Source organism: Podarcis tiliguerta, assembly GCF_965153285.1.
Source record: "Podarcis tiliguerta genome assembly, chromosome: 14".
Classification (NCBI taxonomy): Eukaryota; Metazoa; Chordata; class Lepidosauria; order Squamata; family Lacertidae; genus Podarcis; species Podarcis tiliguerta.
The window spans coordinates 2,132,275-2,148,042 of record NC_139547.1 but is presented as its reverse complement, the minus strand read 5'-3'; the positions used below and the strand labels follow the sequence as shown (position 1 = coordinate 2,148,042).

At 46.5% G+C, this 15,768-nt stretch overlaps 1 protein-coding gene across 15 annotated transcripts in view; it reads right to left on the bottom strand.

The window, feature by feature from the left end:
• TJP1 (tight junction protein 1) overlaps positions 1 to 15,768 on the bottom strand; it is a 333,309-nt gene that overhangs the window by 127,923 nt on the left and 189,618 nt on the right. For 4 of the 15 annotated variants that reach the window (XM_083412728.1, XM_083412715.1, XM_083412718.1 and 1 more), the window contains exon 1: positions 4,170 to 4,332. The exons of 9 other annotated variants lie outside the window; for them this stretch is intronic. In XM_083412728.1, coding sequence (XP_083268854.1) covers positions 4,170 to 4,214 — 45 coding nt within the window. In that variant the 5' untranslated portion in view covers positions 4,215 to 4,332. Of the gene's footprint in view, positions 1 to 4,169; positions 4,345 to 9,733; positions 9,994 to 15,768 lie in introns of those variants that run through there. 2 more of the 15 variants (XM_083412717.1, XM_083412716.1) reach the window with 2 other exon arrangements.

The window sequence follows — 15,768 nt, the reverse complement described above, 5'->3', positions numbered from 1 at the left end:
CATGGGCAGGTGTCCAACAGGCCAGCTGATGATGGGGGGGGAGATTATAGGGGGCCTTTATTACCTTTAGTATTTCTTGTCCTTAAACTCAAGGCAGACAACATATTCAATATGCCTGTTTGATGGGACATGTGCAGTTTTCAGGCAATGCACTTCCTATTCCTACTCTAGTTACATACACTCTTAGAAATGAACAAGAGATCCACCGTTTGTCCTAAAGTGTCCCATTTTAAGTCTTATTTAGTATGCTGAAGTCTTACTGAGCTAGCAGCATAAACTACACTATAGCTAATAATAATAAAAACCACGTGAACTGTATTTTCAGTATTCAAGATGCAAAACTTCTATTTTAAGATGGGGATGACAGATTTATTCCAAGGTTGCCACTGCACAAGAATCTAAATATACTGCTTAACTTTCTGGATGCAGAAAAGCCAACAGAAAAACTTCCAACTCCTCCCTTGTAAGAAGAATGAAGCAAGTATTAATTACTGGATCTCCATGCCTACTGCAATGCCTGCATCATCCCTTTTGAATTCTAAAATATTCACGTGGTGTCATCACCAGGCCCAGCAAAAAACCTTCAATAAGGATGCAGAGGTTTTCCTGGCAGTAGAGCATTAAGCAGATAATGGAAGTCAGCACTTATACAAAGAAAGTTCTCATTAGACAAAGAATCCAGATTAATATGATCTATGATTAATATGATTCTATGATTCTAATATATTGACCAACTTACCCAAGATAAATAAGACAAGAAAGCATTGTGTGGTGAGAAGCTATGCAATTGTTAAAATGTCATTTACTGCAGGAAGGGAATGGAAGACCACATATCCCAAGATTTCAGTTACCTCCCTCTATGTACAGAGCCTTGGTTGAAACTGTTACCTTTGAACATTTTAAAGTGATTAGAGAAGATTAGTAAAGGCCTTTTCATAGTATTGTTTCATTGTGGAAGGTACACACAGCTGTTAGATATTAAACGGGTCTAAATAACTTTCTTCTCAACTTGTGGAGGAGGGTGAAGGAGAAAATCCAGTATTCCATCCCCAGGTATGTGAAAACTGGAAACTGCATTTTACCAGTACCCAAACTGTAACCTGCTAATCACAGAGAAAATGCAATTACCTGTCCACCAATGCTGTTATTATCACTTCGGGTGCTATCTGGAATGTGACTGAGAAGTATCATAGGAATCTACTCAATACTTCCCCATTCTTGTTAAAAGCCCTTCAACGTTTTCCCCACTTTTACTATTCAATATTCATTGCAAGTAAACATAGCAGCAGTAAGACTATCAAAGCAACAAACAAAACAAAATAAAATCACCCCTCATACAATTAATTTGTTTTACCTTCTTCTGAAAGCAAAGTGTTCTAAAGCTACTCCACTGCTCATGTATCTTTTTAAAAGGGGGGGGGGGACATACTCTATTAGAAGGCATCAAAGGCAACCCAGCCCCAGCCCTGTTGTAAAGCAACACCACAATCTATCAGTGGGAACAGAGCAAGTTTGACATGACTTTTGTTCATCATTCTTTAAAATTTGTGCTATGTGTTTACATCCTTAAGTTCACACTGCACAACCATTAGACGGAATTGCATTATCTCTGGCTATGATGCTTTGAAGCAAGCAGTTCAAATCTCCTGTTCATATGCACATTTGAGTTTTAAGAACAAAAATCAGGAAAAGGGGAAAAAACATTCCTTACTACTAAGAACAAAGAGCAACACAAAAGGCCTAAACAGACCATTGCACTCCCTGCCATATTTACCTGGCAATGCAACAGCGACACAGGCACTCTCACAGGGCAAAGAGAACACAAATGAAAGCAGTATTCACTTTTATCACCTAGGTATAACCAGCATTCTAAGGGAAGCAATTTTGGAAAAGCTGAAAAGTATTTCAGATTCCTTGGCATCATAGTTATCTTTAAGTATCTGGTTTTCTCCCCCTTCTCCACCCCCTTCCTGCATTTTGCTAGAACAAAGTAATAAATGTGCCATTTCCAAAAGAAAATGTATGAATCAGATTCATATGCCTCAGCCCTGGTCAACCTGATGTGCAGGACAACAATCTCCATCCGCTATGAGGTCTGGAGATAATGCAAATTATAGTTCAAAACATCTGGAGGACCCCACGTTAATCAAGGCAGATATAGCTCACCTGACATAACCTAAGAATGAACACGTTTTGGAGACTGAGAAGAAAAATACTCTAATGCAGGTTATAATATTTTTTCAAAGTGCCAAGATAATGCCAAAAAATGAAATTTAAAAACTACTATAAACTTTTTGGTGCTTCTCTGAGTCACAAACTTTGCAAGCTCAATAAAGCGAGACTTAAGTTAAAAATGAAACTGTACCCAATACCTATTGGAGAATGAGTATTCATGAATGCCACCAGAAACTGATTCTACTGCCAAGAATCTGTGCCAAGCGTCAACGCCACTGCATTAGTGCAGTATCAGAGGCGCACAGTTCAGGTGCAAGCGCATACCAAGAGATGACATCAGACAGAAACTACACAGTTTCACTTGAGAGCAAACCCTTCCGGAGAACTATCGAGCAATATTCCTTAACGCAGCCAACACAAAACAACCAATGTACTGTCTCCAAAAGAACCAAGAACTGTTTATAATTCTAGAGTAGGAAGGGGAAGCTTTATTCTACCTTTTTTAAAACAAAAAAGTTTCCAGTCTAAGGTTTCATGCATAAGGAGAAACTTGTTGAGCATTTCAACTCCACCTCCTTCCCCTAGGAGTAAAACAGCACAGCTGACTCACTCACTCACTCACTCACTCCTGCAGAGCGGAGGGAGGTCAGAGTACTACATGCACCTGTACCATAGAATACACCTACAGAGCAGGTGGAGCTTTTCTTGGGCTCCCAGCACCACCCAAACATATTTGCACAATGTCAGCAGCAGCTGATTCAAAGGGAGTTGCTGAGAAATCCTGTATTTCAGGAATTGTGAAACCTGCTGTTTCAGGAATTCCTGATGTGAAATTCCTAAGAAAGGACACGTCCTTTGGAGTACAAAAAACATCACACACACCATGTGCTAAAAAAACAACAAACCCAGCCCAATTCCATTCACACCCCAGATTAAAGCACAGAAACAACATGCGATTCAGATGAGAGTTGAAATCTCCCAAAGCAAACGTTTTCTGCTGCAATTTTTACAAGGCAAAACTGCAACCCCACAGCTAGGCACTTCCCAATCTGTATTTTAAAAGCACACAGGAAGCAAGTTTCCACCCTGAGACACCTCACTTTAAAAGCTGGCTGCTTGACAAATTGCAGGGCAGAACCCAGCCCACCTTCTCGGTACAATGTCAGAAGCAGAGCGCAAGGAGAGTAAGGGAATTAAGTCTTGCTGAACCAAGAGGGGCTTACTTCTGCGTAAAAATGTGCTCAGGATAAGGCTGTAATGGGAAGTCCATTTATTTAGGGCAGAGGTCTCAATGAACCCAGTTACGACTTACTCCTGAGTAAGGAGACTTAGAATCTTCTCTTGGGTCCCCTTTGAAAGCATCTGTAGAGCTTAACTTTTAAAACTTGCCCTCCAAGAGGAGAAGCCATCCACTCTTTGGCCACCCACTCCAAAAGGAACTAATCTAGAGTTTGGTGGTATCCTGAGCACACCAGCCAGCCCTTCACCCAACAGGTGTTTTTTTTGGGGGGGGAGGGGGGAGTTTGAGAAAAAGAAGAATTGTGCGAACCTAAAAAGAGGAGCTCCATTAACTTCAGACACACGCAACCAAGCCAGACCCTGCCCAAAGGCTCGCAGAGCTTGGTTTTTCCTGATTTAAAAATCATTTTGTCCTGAGCCCAAGTCTGCAAGAGGGGGGCATTTAAACAACAATAAAGAGACTTCCGAGCGAAGCGTGGCGGGGAGATGGGGCCAGAGCGTTGTGTTTTCCCCACTCCTCTTCAATCCCCTTTCAGTCCACTAAGGCTACAGTGGGCCTGGAGGGGGGAGCCCGGGGGAACCAGGCGCGCCCCACGGGGAATGGTGCGCGCGGGGGTTGACTCGCCGCGAAGGCGAAGGGGCGCGCCCCCCCCCCGGCAGCCCCTCGTTCCCCTTCCCGGGCCGGCGGGGGCGGAGAGGAGGGAGGCTGGCTCCGGAGGTCCCCCCCCCCGCCAGCCGAGGCGGCTTTCGCTTACCTTGGTGGAAGCAGCAGCAGCAGCAGCTGCGGCTCGGGCAGACATCTTGTTTCCTTCCCGTCCCCGAGGAGGGCAGGGAAGAGCGGGCGGCGGCGGCGGCGGCGAGGAGGGAGGGGCGACGGGGCGCGCTGCCTCCGCCTCCCGCCCGCCCGCCCGCCAGGGAGTCCCGGGGCGGCCGCTCGCTCGCTCGCTCGCTCGCTCTCGCGCGCTCTGCCTCCGCCTCCTCACGCCGCGGCGGCCCCGGCCAGCATCGCCCGCCCAGTTGCCTGCAAGTCCGGCCCCGAGCAGAGCGGCGCCCGGCCCGGGTCTCGGGAGGGGGGGGGGCGCTGCTGCTTCCGCGGCTTCCTTGGGCCGGAGCGGCGAGGCGCCTCTGTCCTCGGCGGCGGCGGCAGCTACACGCCCGTCCGGCCGGCCGCCCGCTCCCCTCGCCCGCTCCCTCCCCCGTCTCTCCCAGCAACCACTGACATGTCCGCCTGGCTGCTGCTGGGAGTGTCCATCTCTCTCCTCCCGGAGGGGGGGCGCAGAGGAGCCTGGCTTGCGCGGGTGCGCAGACCCGGGGGAATGCGGAGGGAGAGGGGAGAATCAATAGGGATGGATGGAAGCGCGGGAATCGCGGGGCTGCGCAAGGAGCCGGGAAGCGCCAGGACTTTTCCCATCGCCATCATTTTGCTTTCTTCCTCCTTTCCCTCCGCTCCAAATAAATGTGCAGGGTGCTTAAAAAGAAGAAGAAGACAGACGCTTCGCAAGAAAGTTGCTTGGCTTCCCTCCGAGCAAAAGGGGCAGGGATTTGCAAGCGCCCCCCCCCCCCCCGCTGCTTCCCAGCGCTTTGGTTCGGACCCGGGCGGCGACTGGGGCAGCGACTTGCCCGGCGCGGACGAGCCTATCAGCGGCCGCGGAGGAGGGAGGCTGGCGAGGCGGGCAGAGGACCGGGCGGGAGGCTGGAGCGGGTTGCAGAGCGACCCCAACGCGGCAGGAGGAGGGAGAGGGTTTGCAGAGAGCGCGGCCGCCAGTTTGGAAAGGCTGTGAACTCTTGTTCTTCTCCCAGGCCAGCGTGCTTTCTTTTCTTGTTTTCAGTGTTCTGTTTTGCAATCGGAATAATCATTCCCAGAGCCGCGTTTGAGCAGTGCGATCCTATACTGAGTAGTCCTGTACAGTAAATTCCACGAGTTCAGTTGGGCTTGCTCCCAGGTAAGGGTGTAAAATTGCCACACACGGTCTCTTGCAGCAAAAACAAAACCAGCTAAGAGAATTGTGGTACCTTAACGTCTTAACAGGTTTCTTGTGGCCAAAGCTTTTGGTATCAACATCAGAACTGCTTCCCAAAATGCAAGTGGGAAACTTAAATTTTCTGCTTTTTAGCCAAAAGAAAACCAAGGCCCAATTTAGCACAGATGAGGAATCACAGGCCATATATTTGCAGTTTTGATCACTGGTGGCTGCAGCACTTAACTTGGGAGAAAATCTTATTAGCATCTTCATTATTTTCTGCATTTATACCACACCTAACAAGGAAATATCCAAGGCAGCTTAAGATCAGAACCAAAACTCAGCAAAATAAAAACCAAAATATCAATAGAACCAATCAGTAAACATTCTTTTAAAAAGGATAAAAGGCAGTGGCAGCATAAAGCAACTTAAGGACAGCACTCTGCAAAGGTTTGTTGAAAGAAAAAAGTTTCTTCTAAAGTCAATAAGGCATCAGTGCCTGAGGTCTAGTGGCATAGCCTCAATCCAGTGTGCAGTTTCTGAGGAGCACGTCCCATTGAACTCATCTTAGCAACCTTTTGAATACTCACACGTAGGCTCACAGCCACACTTCTTACCATGGTGGCACAAGAGAACCCAACCTGGCTCATGCCTAATTAATATAAAACTTTCAGTTGGTGCTAATAATAATGATAATCCCCAGTCACTCTGGGCGGATTCCTTCATACACAAAAACGTAATAAAATATTAAACATTAAAAACTTCCCCATATAGGGAAGCAAGAAAGGCAGGTGTGGATCCTGCAAAAGGCCTTTGAGAAAAGCAAGGCCTCTGAGCCCTTCTAAAAGTGAGGAGGGACAGAAGTAAATAGGAGGGAGGTGATCAAGGGATCCCCTCAGCGGAGATGCAGAGTGCCAGTCACTGCAGTTCCAATAACAATTCTTTTTTTAAAAAAAATAATACACCTTTTTGCAAAAGTTTTTTCAAAAGTTAGAATACAGCTTTGTCCACTGCCATAACACCACAGAACGATCACTCCAATCCTCAATCCCACATTGCTGCCATGCTGACTCGCCAAATACCCTTCCACTGATCTGGTTTACTAGACATTTTCAATCAATGTATCCCCTCCACAAACACATGATGATGACATTAAAATACCCTGTTCTTCATTAAAAGAGAAAAAAAGGAAACCAGTTTTTGAGCACAGGGCTTACATCACTTGGGGCCTTGAAAATGAGCAATGTGATCTTAAATTCAAATGTGTTGCTCTGCAAGAGTCAGCTAGAGCAAAGATGCAGGATGGGCATAATTTGATCACTCGTGGAGGCCTAGAACTCTATGGAGCTGCAGTGCTGCATTCTGAGCAAGCCATGAGCACCGCCAGAAGCGTGCACAGCAAAGATTTACAACAGCCTTTGCCAACCTGTGCTGGAAGGCGGGGTGATGGGAGTTGTAGGTGGAGGGCACCAGATTGGCAAAGGCTGGTTTGCAGAAATCAAGCCTTGTGGTCCCCCAGATCACCACAGTAAAGTCAGCTTCGAGCAAATGTGTGTGTAGTTTTCCATGCTGAATGTAAAGTAGAGGTAATGATTATTTGGGTTCCTGCAAAGGCAGGAGAACTCTGTCCCTGCTGCTTTGTTTATCAGTGTGAAATGATAACATGAGCAGATAAATTTGGAGGCACAATACAGGCAAGGTTAAGCACACTTCAATCCCATGCCTTAAGTCTCAGGAGTGACAGAAGTGAGGTCTACATACCAAGAGGAGGGGAGGGGAGACAGAGAACCCTCCTGACTAGCACACACAAAAATTTATCACCTGCCAAATGCAAAAAAAAAATACAATGGTACCTTGAGTTACAAACGCCTCAGGTTACAATCTCCACTAACCTGGAAGAGTTACCTCAAGTTGAGACCTTTGTCCCAGGATGAGAACGGAAATTGTGTGCCAGTGGCGCGGTGGCAGCAAGAGGCCCATTAGCAAAAGAACGCCTCTAGTTAAGAACAGTTTCAGGTTAAGAATGGACCTCTGGAATGAATGAAGTTCATAACTGGAGGTACCACTGTAGAGGTGGTGAATCGCCAACAATAGGCACCAGGAAAGTGCAGTTGGAGGACGTGTGTCCATTTCCTGCACCTGCTGCCAACATGCCTGATGCTCCCCCAGGCTGAATTTCTTGTGACTTTAGTCCCCTTCACACATTTTTCACGTGAAGGAAGCTTCACATATAGAAGAGGCAGTGTGGCCACATGTGAGCCCCTGAGTTGTCCGTAAACATTTCAATGTGGGAAGTCCAAGTGCACAGAGCATTTCCACCTGATGTGGAGCCCTGAACAATTGGAGTTCATTTTCATCCTTTTAAGGCTTTTACGCTGTGCCTTTCGGTTGAAAAGGCAGCTTACAAAAAATGCTAAAACTGTCCCTGCCCTCAAACTCAAAATCTAAAAAGATGTGACACAGGAGGAACAAGGAATGGGAGGGAGGAGGAGAAAGCAAGCACCAGTTCTTAAAGTTACAGCTCTTATAATACAATTAGATAGTTCTGTCCATGTGGATTCTGGCTGCCAAGTAGAACAATGGCGATTCACTAGCATTAGAGGTGAGCCTGTTTGTCTTGACCTTGATAAAGAGCAGTTCCTCCCCAGAAGCCTTTGTCCCTCCAGATCAGATCCAGGAACATAGTAGGGGACAGTGTCCAGGCCAGGGGGATGGAGCAGCTCTTGCCGCACAATCCTTCCTTCAGGCTGCTGACTTGATGGCAATTACAGTCCTCACAGGAGGAAGCGCCTTCCTCCCCTGCCAAATTCAGTTGCTGTGCTGGCTGCTCAACACATGGACATCAGGGGCAGCAGAGCTCTACTGGTCCTCCCAGGCATGGAGCCCTCTGCCCATATGCAAAGTGTGTAGATGGCACCAGTCTCTAGTTTCCAGCTGCACTCTTGGCTGTGAAGACTTTTAACTATTTCCTGCATTGCAAAAAGTTGGTCTAGATGAGCCTTGGGGTGCCTTCCAACTCTACAATACTTTGATTCCACTCAGCTTTCAAGGACAGTTGCTTAAAGTTGATACTAGAGCTTAATTTGGAAAATGAGGGACTCTACTCTGCGCTTCTTAATGTTACCAGGAATGGGTTTATTGCAGCTTGGATTCTAGGACCCCTTGTTTGTATCTGAAACAGAATCTGGTCTCAACACTGCCAAGATTCAGCTCAGACAAAGCTCTTATTAAACGGCAGAGCTGAGCCTTGGGCAACGCTACAAAATAAGAACAAGAAGCAGTGCTCTCTTTTTTTGAAATCCAGGCATTCCATTTACAGTTTAAGCACCAGGGGACTGTCTTGATGTGCCTTATTTTATCAAACACTGCAAAGGACTGGTCTAAAACATTGTCATGCCTGCGGTGGAGGAAAATCCAAATGGCACCCCTTCTCGCCAAGTGGCATGGAGTACAACCCATCTCTACGTGTGTTGTTGAAATGAATTAGCTGCTCCAGAATCCAGGGGCATGCACAGGAGAAATGTGCAGTAGCTGGTGCCCCACAGGGCCCCTTGTGACAAAGCTGCCCCTGGCCAGCATTTTAAAGCAAGAGGGGTACCTGCAGACCTCCAAATGGCGTGGGACTCTCAACTCCACCAGCCTCAGCCGGCATGGCCAGTAATGCAGGATAGTGGGAGTTGGTCCAGCAATGGCTGGAGGGCCACACATTTCTCACCTGAGCAGGAGATTGGACAAAATACACCATCTTCAACCTTGGGTCCCTCCAGGTGTCATTAGACTGCAACCATCCAAGACCATTGGCTAAGCTGGTTGGGGAAACAGGAATTTCTGCTGCTGTTGGCTTCCATCTGTCTTGAGAGACAATGGAGTGTACCTCCAGGAAGTCAGAATGTTACATTAGCAGTACCAAAGTAACTTCCCTGGGGCGCATGGCTGAGCAGTGTGTAGGGCTGCTCAGATGGCAAGACCCCCCCCCCCCTTGGCCTCACTGATGTGGTCCAAAGGAAAGCAGAGCAAGACTTTTGGCACCAGCTTGGCTGCAGAACTTGCTGGAAGGAGGTGTACAAGGTGGCTCTTAAGGAGTCTCTACCCAGGATTTGTGTAGGGTTTACTCTTTAGCCTTTTCTTCTCCTGAAGATAGCCCACAAGGCAGTGGAGGGTTAGAATCAGATGGACTACCTTCCTGGGCTGACAAGCCCCATCTGCCCCTCATTTCCCTCTACAGCACTTGCAGAAACTGCCTTCTTGACTGTTGGACCCACTATTTGCGCCGTCCACTCAATCCACCAGAGCCTATCTTCACATGCACAGGAAGTCGGTAACTCACCAATGGTTTAAGACTCATTGGCTACCCTTACCTGGTTCAGCCGGCCAGTTAACGCTGTTCCCGGGGTGTGTCTGCTGTCACATGCTGACAGCTCGTAGGAGCCACAGGGGAGAGCTGAATGCAGGGTAGGGACCAAAAGTGGACAAACTACCCCAGAAGGAGTATGATGTGTCCCCCACCAAAGGTGCTACCCTTCCCCTAACACCCCATACAACCAACAGGAGTTGTAGTTCAACAATATCTGGGGACCCAAGGTTGAAGAACTCCAGTCTAATAATCTCCAATAATCCTCACTCTATGAAATCCCTATGAGTCTATTAAAAAAATGCTTTCTTTCAGAATGCCACAGGATTCTGAACTCACTGTTGCTTTTCTGTAGCTTTCATCTTCCAACCCTGATGGAATGGACAGGAAGGAAAAGGCTGGGATCACCACAGGAAACCAGCCTCTGAACTGAGAAAATGCAGTAGGTAGTTTGCTAGAAACCTCTTGTTTTCCCAGACCGTTCTCTACCTAAAAAAAAATCTGCTCTGTTAAAAAACTCAGCACAGAGTCTCTTTTCTGGTAAATGAGTATTTTGTTCCTGCTTTTGACTCTGGAAGAAATGTTTATTGGGCATGACATAAAGCAAAAATAGAATGTACCAGTTTTCCTTTTATTCCCCAACCCCAAGTAGCTCACTCACACTGAATACACTGAAACTATTTGACTGTTCTATCATTGTGAAATTAAACACTCTATTCCATTCTTTGCTTTTAAAAATAAGTTGATAAACAAACAAACGCAAAACATAAAACGGTATTTATTCTAAAGGCAGACTAATGCACCAGTTTTGTTTCTTATTTAAGTCACCTCACTGACCCTTCTCCACAAATTTTTAACTTGGGCACCTATTTTGTATGCCCCTCAATATACCGCAATGCCCTCTCTCCCCACTTCCCACTGCAATAGCGTTATGGCCTGTACAACACCCACACTATTGTATTAAGAAACGATTCCCATTGCTCAAGAAAGTGCAACCCAGTCATATTGAGTTTCCTAGGATTATGTTCCAGTTGCCATATTTGATATGGCAACCTTACAAAGAGAGGAAGTTGACATCACACAGAGAACTTTTGTTGAGGATAAGCAGGCTGTGGAAGCTTCCAGAAGAAAATAAAGCTTACAAAATGGGATGAGTTTGCAGACATTTCTGAGCAGCATGGAGGCGTGTAAAGTTCCATTGAAAGGTTTTGCAGCCACAAATGAAGCCGCTGTTCATCCTAGGGCAGGGACAACCCTAGATGGTGCCTTCTGTGTGTTTTAGACTACAACTCCTATTATGTCTGTCCACTGGCCGTGTTGGATGGGGCTGTTGGGGGTTGTAGTCCAAAACATCTGCAGAGTCCTTTGCTGGGGAAGGCAGTTCCAGCTGATAGAGTTATGTACAGTAAATAGAATCAGTGTTATTTTCATTTAATGTAAGCACCATTCCAATCTCTGGTATTACTAGCACCAATTTAGACAAAACAGCAGGGATAGCCAATATAGTGCCCGCCAGATGTTATTAGACTCCAGCTACCACCAGCCACATCAATACAACAACATCTGGAGGGCCACAGATAGCAGCCCTTGCAGTAAACCATGGCTGTTATGTGAACAGTATAGGTTCCAGGTTTGGGGGGGAGGGATATGCTCTTGGGGGGACTCTCTGAGTGTGCCCCACACCACATTCTCCTCTTCAGTGCAGCTGCCCATGTGCTTGCTTCTACCTTTGCGCATATTGGCACCACCTCCAAGACAGGAGGAGCATAAGACATGTGAACGAGCAGGCAAAAGCATGTTCCACTCCTCATTGCATGCAATGGATGGTGACTTAAAGCATTAAGCCCTGTTGTTGCATCCAAACACAGCAAACAGTGGCTTGTTCAGTTCAGCTGGTTAGTTAGCTGGGATGTCAACATCCAATCCTGGTCTGATCTTGTTTGCTGACAAACTGAGCTTTGATATCCTGGTTTCTTTACAAGCAGAAGTACTCTTTCTCTTGCGGGGCGAGGAGAAGTGGGAAGCTCATGCAGAACCAATCAGGCAACAGCAAACCACAGTTTGTTGTTACATCTGAACAGGGCCACAGCAGTGCTAGATTACCCAAAAGACAAAGCAAGCATGTGCTTAGGACAGCGGCAAATGGGGTGTAAAAAAGTGAGAAATTTTTTTGGGGGGGAAATTGGCATTTGAATATTTTTTTAATGGAAGTAGTCAACCTTCTTATAATTCCTTACATTCCACACCCTTCCCCCATTTTTCTGTTCTCTTTTTATTACTTATCCATTACCCCCAGCTAATGTAGATTGAAATAATGTAAGGAAATCAGATTCTGTCATGTGTTGTACATGGCATACATACATGTACATTTCAGCATACAAGCAAACTTTGTGTCACCATAATCTTTTCAGTGCTTAGGACCTTTAAAAGTCTTAATCCAGCCCTGGGCCACAGACATGGAAGAGCCCTAGAGCCTTCATGTGCACACACACACTCATCTTCTAAAAGTGTATAACTAAAGCATCAGAACCAAAGGAAACACAGCAGCTTGGGAAAGAGCTGGCATCTTTGTCGATTCTTTCAGCTGCTCTGGGATGGAGGAAATCCCATTATAGCTTCATTGTTTTATTTTTTTCTTGCAGACGCAGCAGGAATACAATTTAATATTTAAAGCACTGTTAATATTAATGGCGGCTATCACCATTTTAACCAACTGTTAGGATGAAGGTTGTTTATCGGAGTGAGTGGGAGGGGAGCGGCTCTGCATGCAGAAGAGTTGGAGGGGACTGCCCAGCATCTCCAGTCCAAAGGTTCTTCTCCAGCAGTATGGATGGGAAAGAAGTCCCCACCACACACATCTTGAGAACCCAAATAAATTCACAGCATCATCAGCATCATTCTGTCTTTTTCCCCGGCAGGGACTCAAGATGGCTTATAGCTAAAGTATAAACAGCATGAGCAATATGGCACAAGATAGTCATTCATGATGGAAAGGACATGTCATGTGTGCACATGGTTCTAATTCAGCAATGCGAACCTAAGAACTTGGCTGCTGGATCAGACTAAAGGCCTATCAAGTCCAGCATTCAGTCCTCACAGTGACCAACCAGATACCGCAAGTCCATAGGGCACAGTCTCATGCCCCTCCTGCTGTTTGCCCCTTAGCAACTGGTATTCACCAGTATAATGCCTCTGGTCCTGGAGATCTTACCATACTGGGGAGGACTGTGAACTGGTAATGGACTGTCCTCCATAAAGCATGACACAGACACCCTATCTTGGTACCTGCCAATCTGATTCAAAAGAATGACAGGCCAGAGAGCAGGGATGTGGCTGATCTTAGAGGTGGGTAGCATTCTGTGATATTGTACGCAGGTGCTCCTTCAGATGGCCTGAGCCTGGACCATTGGGTGGCTTTCCAGCCATGATAAACCCCCTTTTCAAAATGCAAAGGGCCTTTTCAAATTTAGTTAAATGGTTAGAACTAGTCCGGATGATGCAAGTGGCCCCAACTCCAACATGATCTGTTAATTACACCTTGGGTTGTTTTTATCTAGTAACTAAATAAATTGCTCCTAGAAAACTATAAGCACTTGTCCTATAAGCATTTTTAAAAAAGAAATATGCCTTTTAGATAAAGAAGAAATGGGACGTCTCATTTTTTCTTGCAAGAGCACAGCAATCAAAATGGCTGCTGCAAGTTTTCATGCAATTTCAGGCTGCACTTTTTTCAGGCATGGCGCCCAAAAAAATTTGTTTGGGGCATTGTGCCTCAAAAGCATGCTTTTGGGGGGCCACAATCTTGTGCAGGTCACATGACTCACACAGGAGTGTGGATCCGGAAGATGGCATCCTGGATTTGGACCACGTCATGTTGGAAGTTATGCCTTTGTTGATGCTTTGCTCTGTGCTGGACACCGAAGCTGGGAGCTTGGGGTTTCCCTGGAAGCCTAATGGAGAAGCAAGAACTTTTTGGGGTGGTAAGGCTGCGAGCCCCTCCATCCTATGCTCAGGTTGTATATCCATGAAAATAAACCATATATCTGTAAGACACCGTCATTCCTAAGAAATCCTGATTAAGCGCAGGAACCCCTCATTGCTCAGAAACTGACTGCATGGCTTAGATAGATTAGAGGCGCCATATTTCAAAAAGTGAAAATCCGGACACAAAAGTTCCTTGGGGGGGGGGATCCAAAGTTATTTAGCTGAGCTTCCATGGGGGCAGGTACCAAAGATCTCAAAAAAAAGAAAGAAAAGGTTTTTGAGCTATTTTAAGGTAATTCACAAAAATCTGCACTTCCAGAATGGGTTGACATAGGTCTGGATTTTCCCGGACATTTAAGCGATTTCTGCCCACACACTGTTTCCGATGGCCAAGTCCCAGTGATGTCCAGGAAATTCCAGATGTATGGCAACCCTTTACTTTTCACAAGGAAGGAAACCTTTGTTCCTTCCACAAAGGTTTCTGCCTTCGCAAGCTCATGGATGCACAGTGTTTTGTTTGCTAAAAGTACCATTTGTAAGTACAAATTCACCTGGAAAATTTTAAGGCAGAGAGAGAGTTGTTTATTTATTCATACCCTGCCCTTCCTCACGAGCCTGAGGCTAACAACCTTCATAAATAAATAAATGCAAGAAAGGAAATAAAGAAATAATTATTATGAAGGACAATCAGTAGGATCCAAATGAAAAATTAATGCCTACACCAACCAGACCAAAGGACGTGTGATGCCAGCTCCAGGCTTGGGGGGCTCTTGGGCAGCTCACCCTCCTTGGCCTCCCCCCACAAGGCCACCTCCTCCCCACTATCATCATCAGCTGCACCCAGAGTTCCTCTTCTGCACTGCTACCATTTCTGTCTCCGACGGTTGAGGCAGAGCCTAGCCACCAGGGCTAGGAGCCATCAGTAGCCCGCTTCTCCCTGAATTTGTCCATTCCTCTTGTAAAGTTATCCCAGCTGGTGGCTATCACTGCCTCCTGTGGGAGGGAGTTCCGCAGTTTAACTCTACACTGCATGAAGAAGTCTTTTCCTTTAACTGTCCTGAATATTCCTACATTCAGCTTCATTGGATGCCCACGAGTTCTAGTGTGGAGAGGAAGAAAAACGTTTCTGTTCCACTCTCTCCTTAATGTTATAAACTTCCATCATGTCACCTCTAACTCAAATTGAAAAGTCCCAAATGCTGCTACCTTTCCTCCTCCTCTTTCACTGGTTTCACGGGCTTGGATGGGGCAGAAAAGGGTGGCCAGAACAATCAAGGGGATGATTGGTTGTTCTGGCCGCCCTTTTGTCCCCCATCCAAGAGGAGGAGGGAGGAGGAGGAGCCTCCACTTGCCTCGCTGGCGGCTGCTGGGGGTGAGGAGAAAAGATCAATGTGCAGCCATGGCAGTGGCAAGGAGAGGGGCTGCTCAAGGGCCCCACCAAACCTGGAGCTGGCACTCGCCATGATCTCAGGCAGCAGGCCTCGGGCAGCCACTGAGAAGGCAAGCCATCATTATGGGGCCAGGTGAATCAGCAGTCTCTTTTGATATAAGGGAGCATCACACAATCGCAGTTCAAATATCGGCATAGCCAGGAGGTCAGAGCAATACAGGGAAAAGCAACCATCCAATGTTGTTGCACAGAGTTGATTCTGAGTTAGGTTGCTATACAACGTTTGTTAAACTACGGAACAAAGCGCACATCCAGCGCTCTTTTTGAAAAGGCAGCAGCCCATTCCCTGGATCCAGGCATTCTGAACTCCTTGGTGCTCCCTTCTTTCTGTTAAGGATTGCGTGCACCTTCGCCTTGTAGGCACTGCAGAAGAAGGTACAATCTGCTGAGTGGGCAAAACGTGTGTACTCTTCCAAGAAGCTTCTCTCTCTCTTTCATTGGAAAGAATTGCTGGGGCAGAGCCATCACCCAAAGGCTCCCTTTCGCTCTGTCTTAATAATGTCTCCAGCATCCTCCTGCATCAGAGCCAATCTTTCTCTCGCTGTATTTATATTCAATATATATATATATATCAGAACGATGGATGGGAGGCGGGGAGTGAATGATGG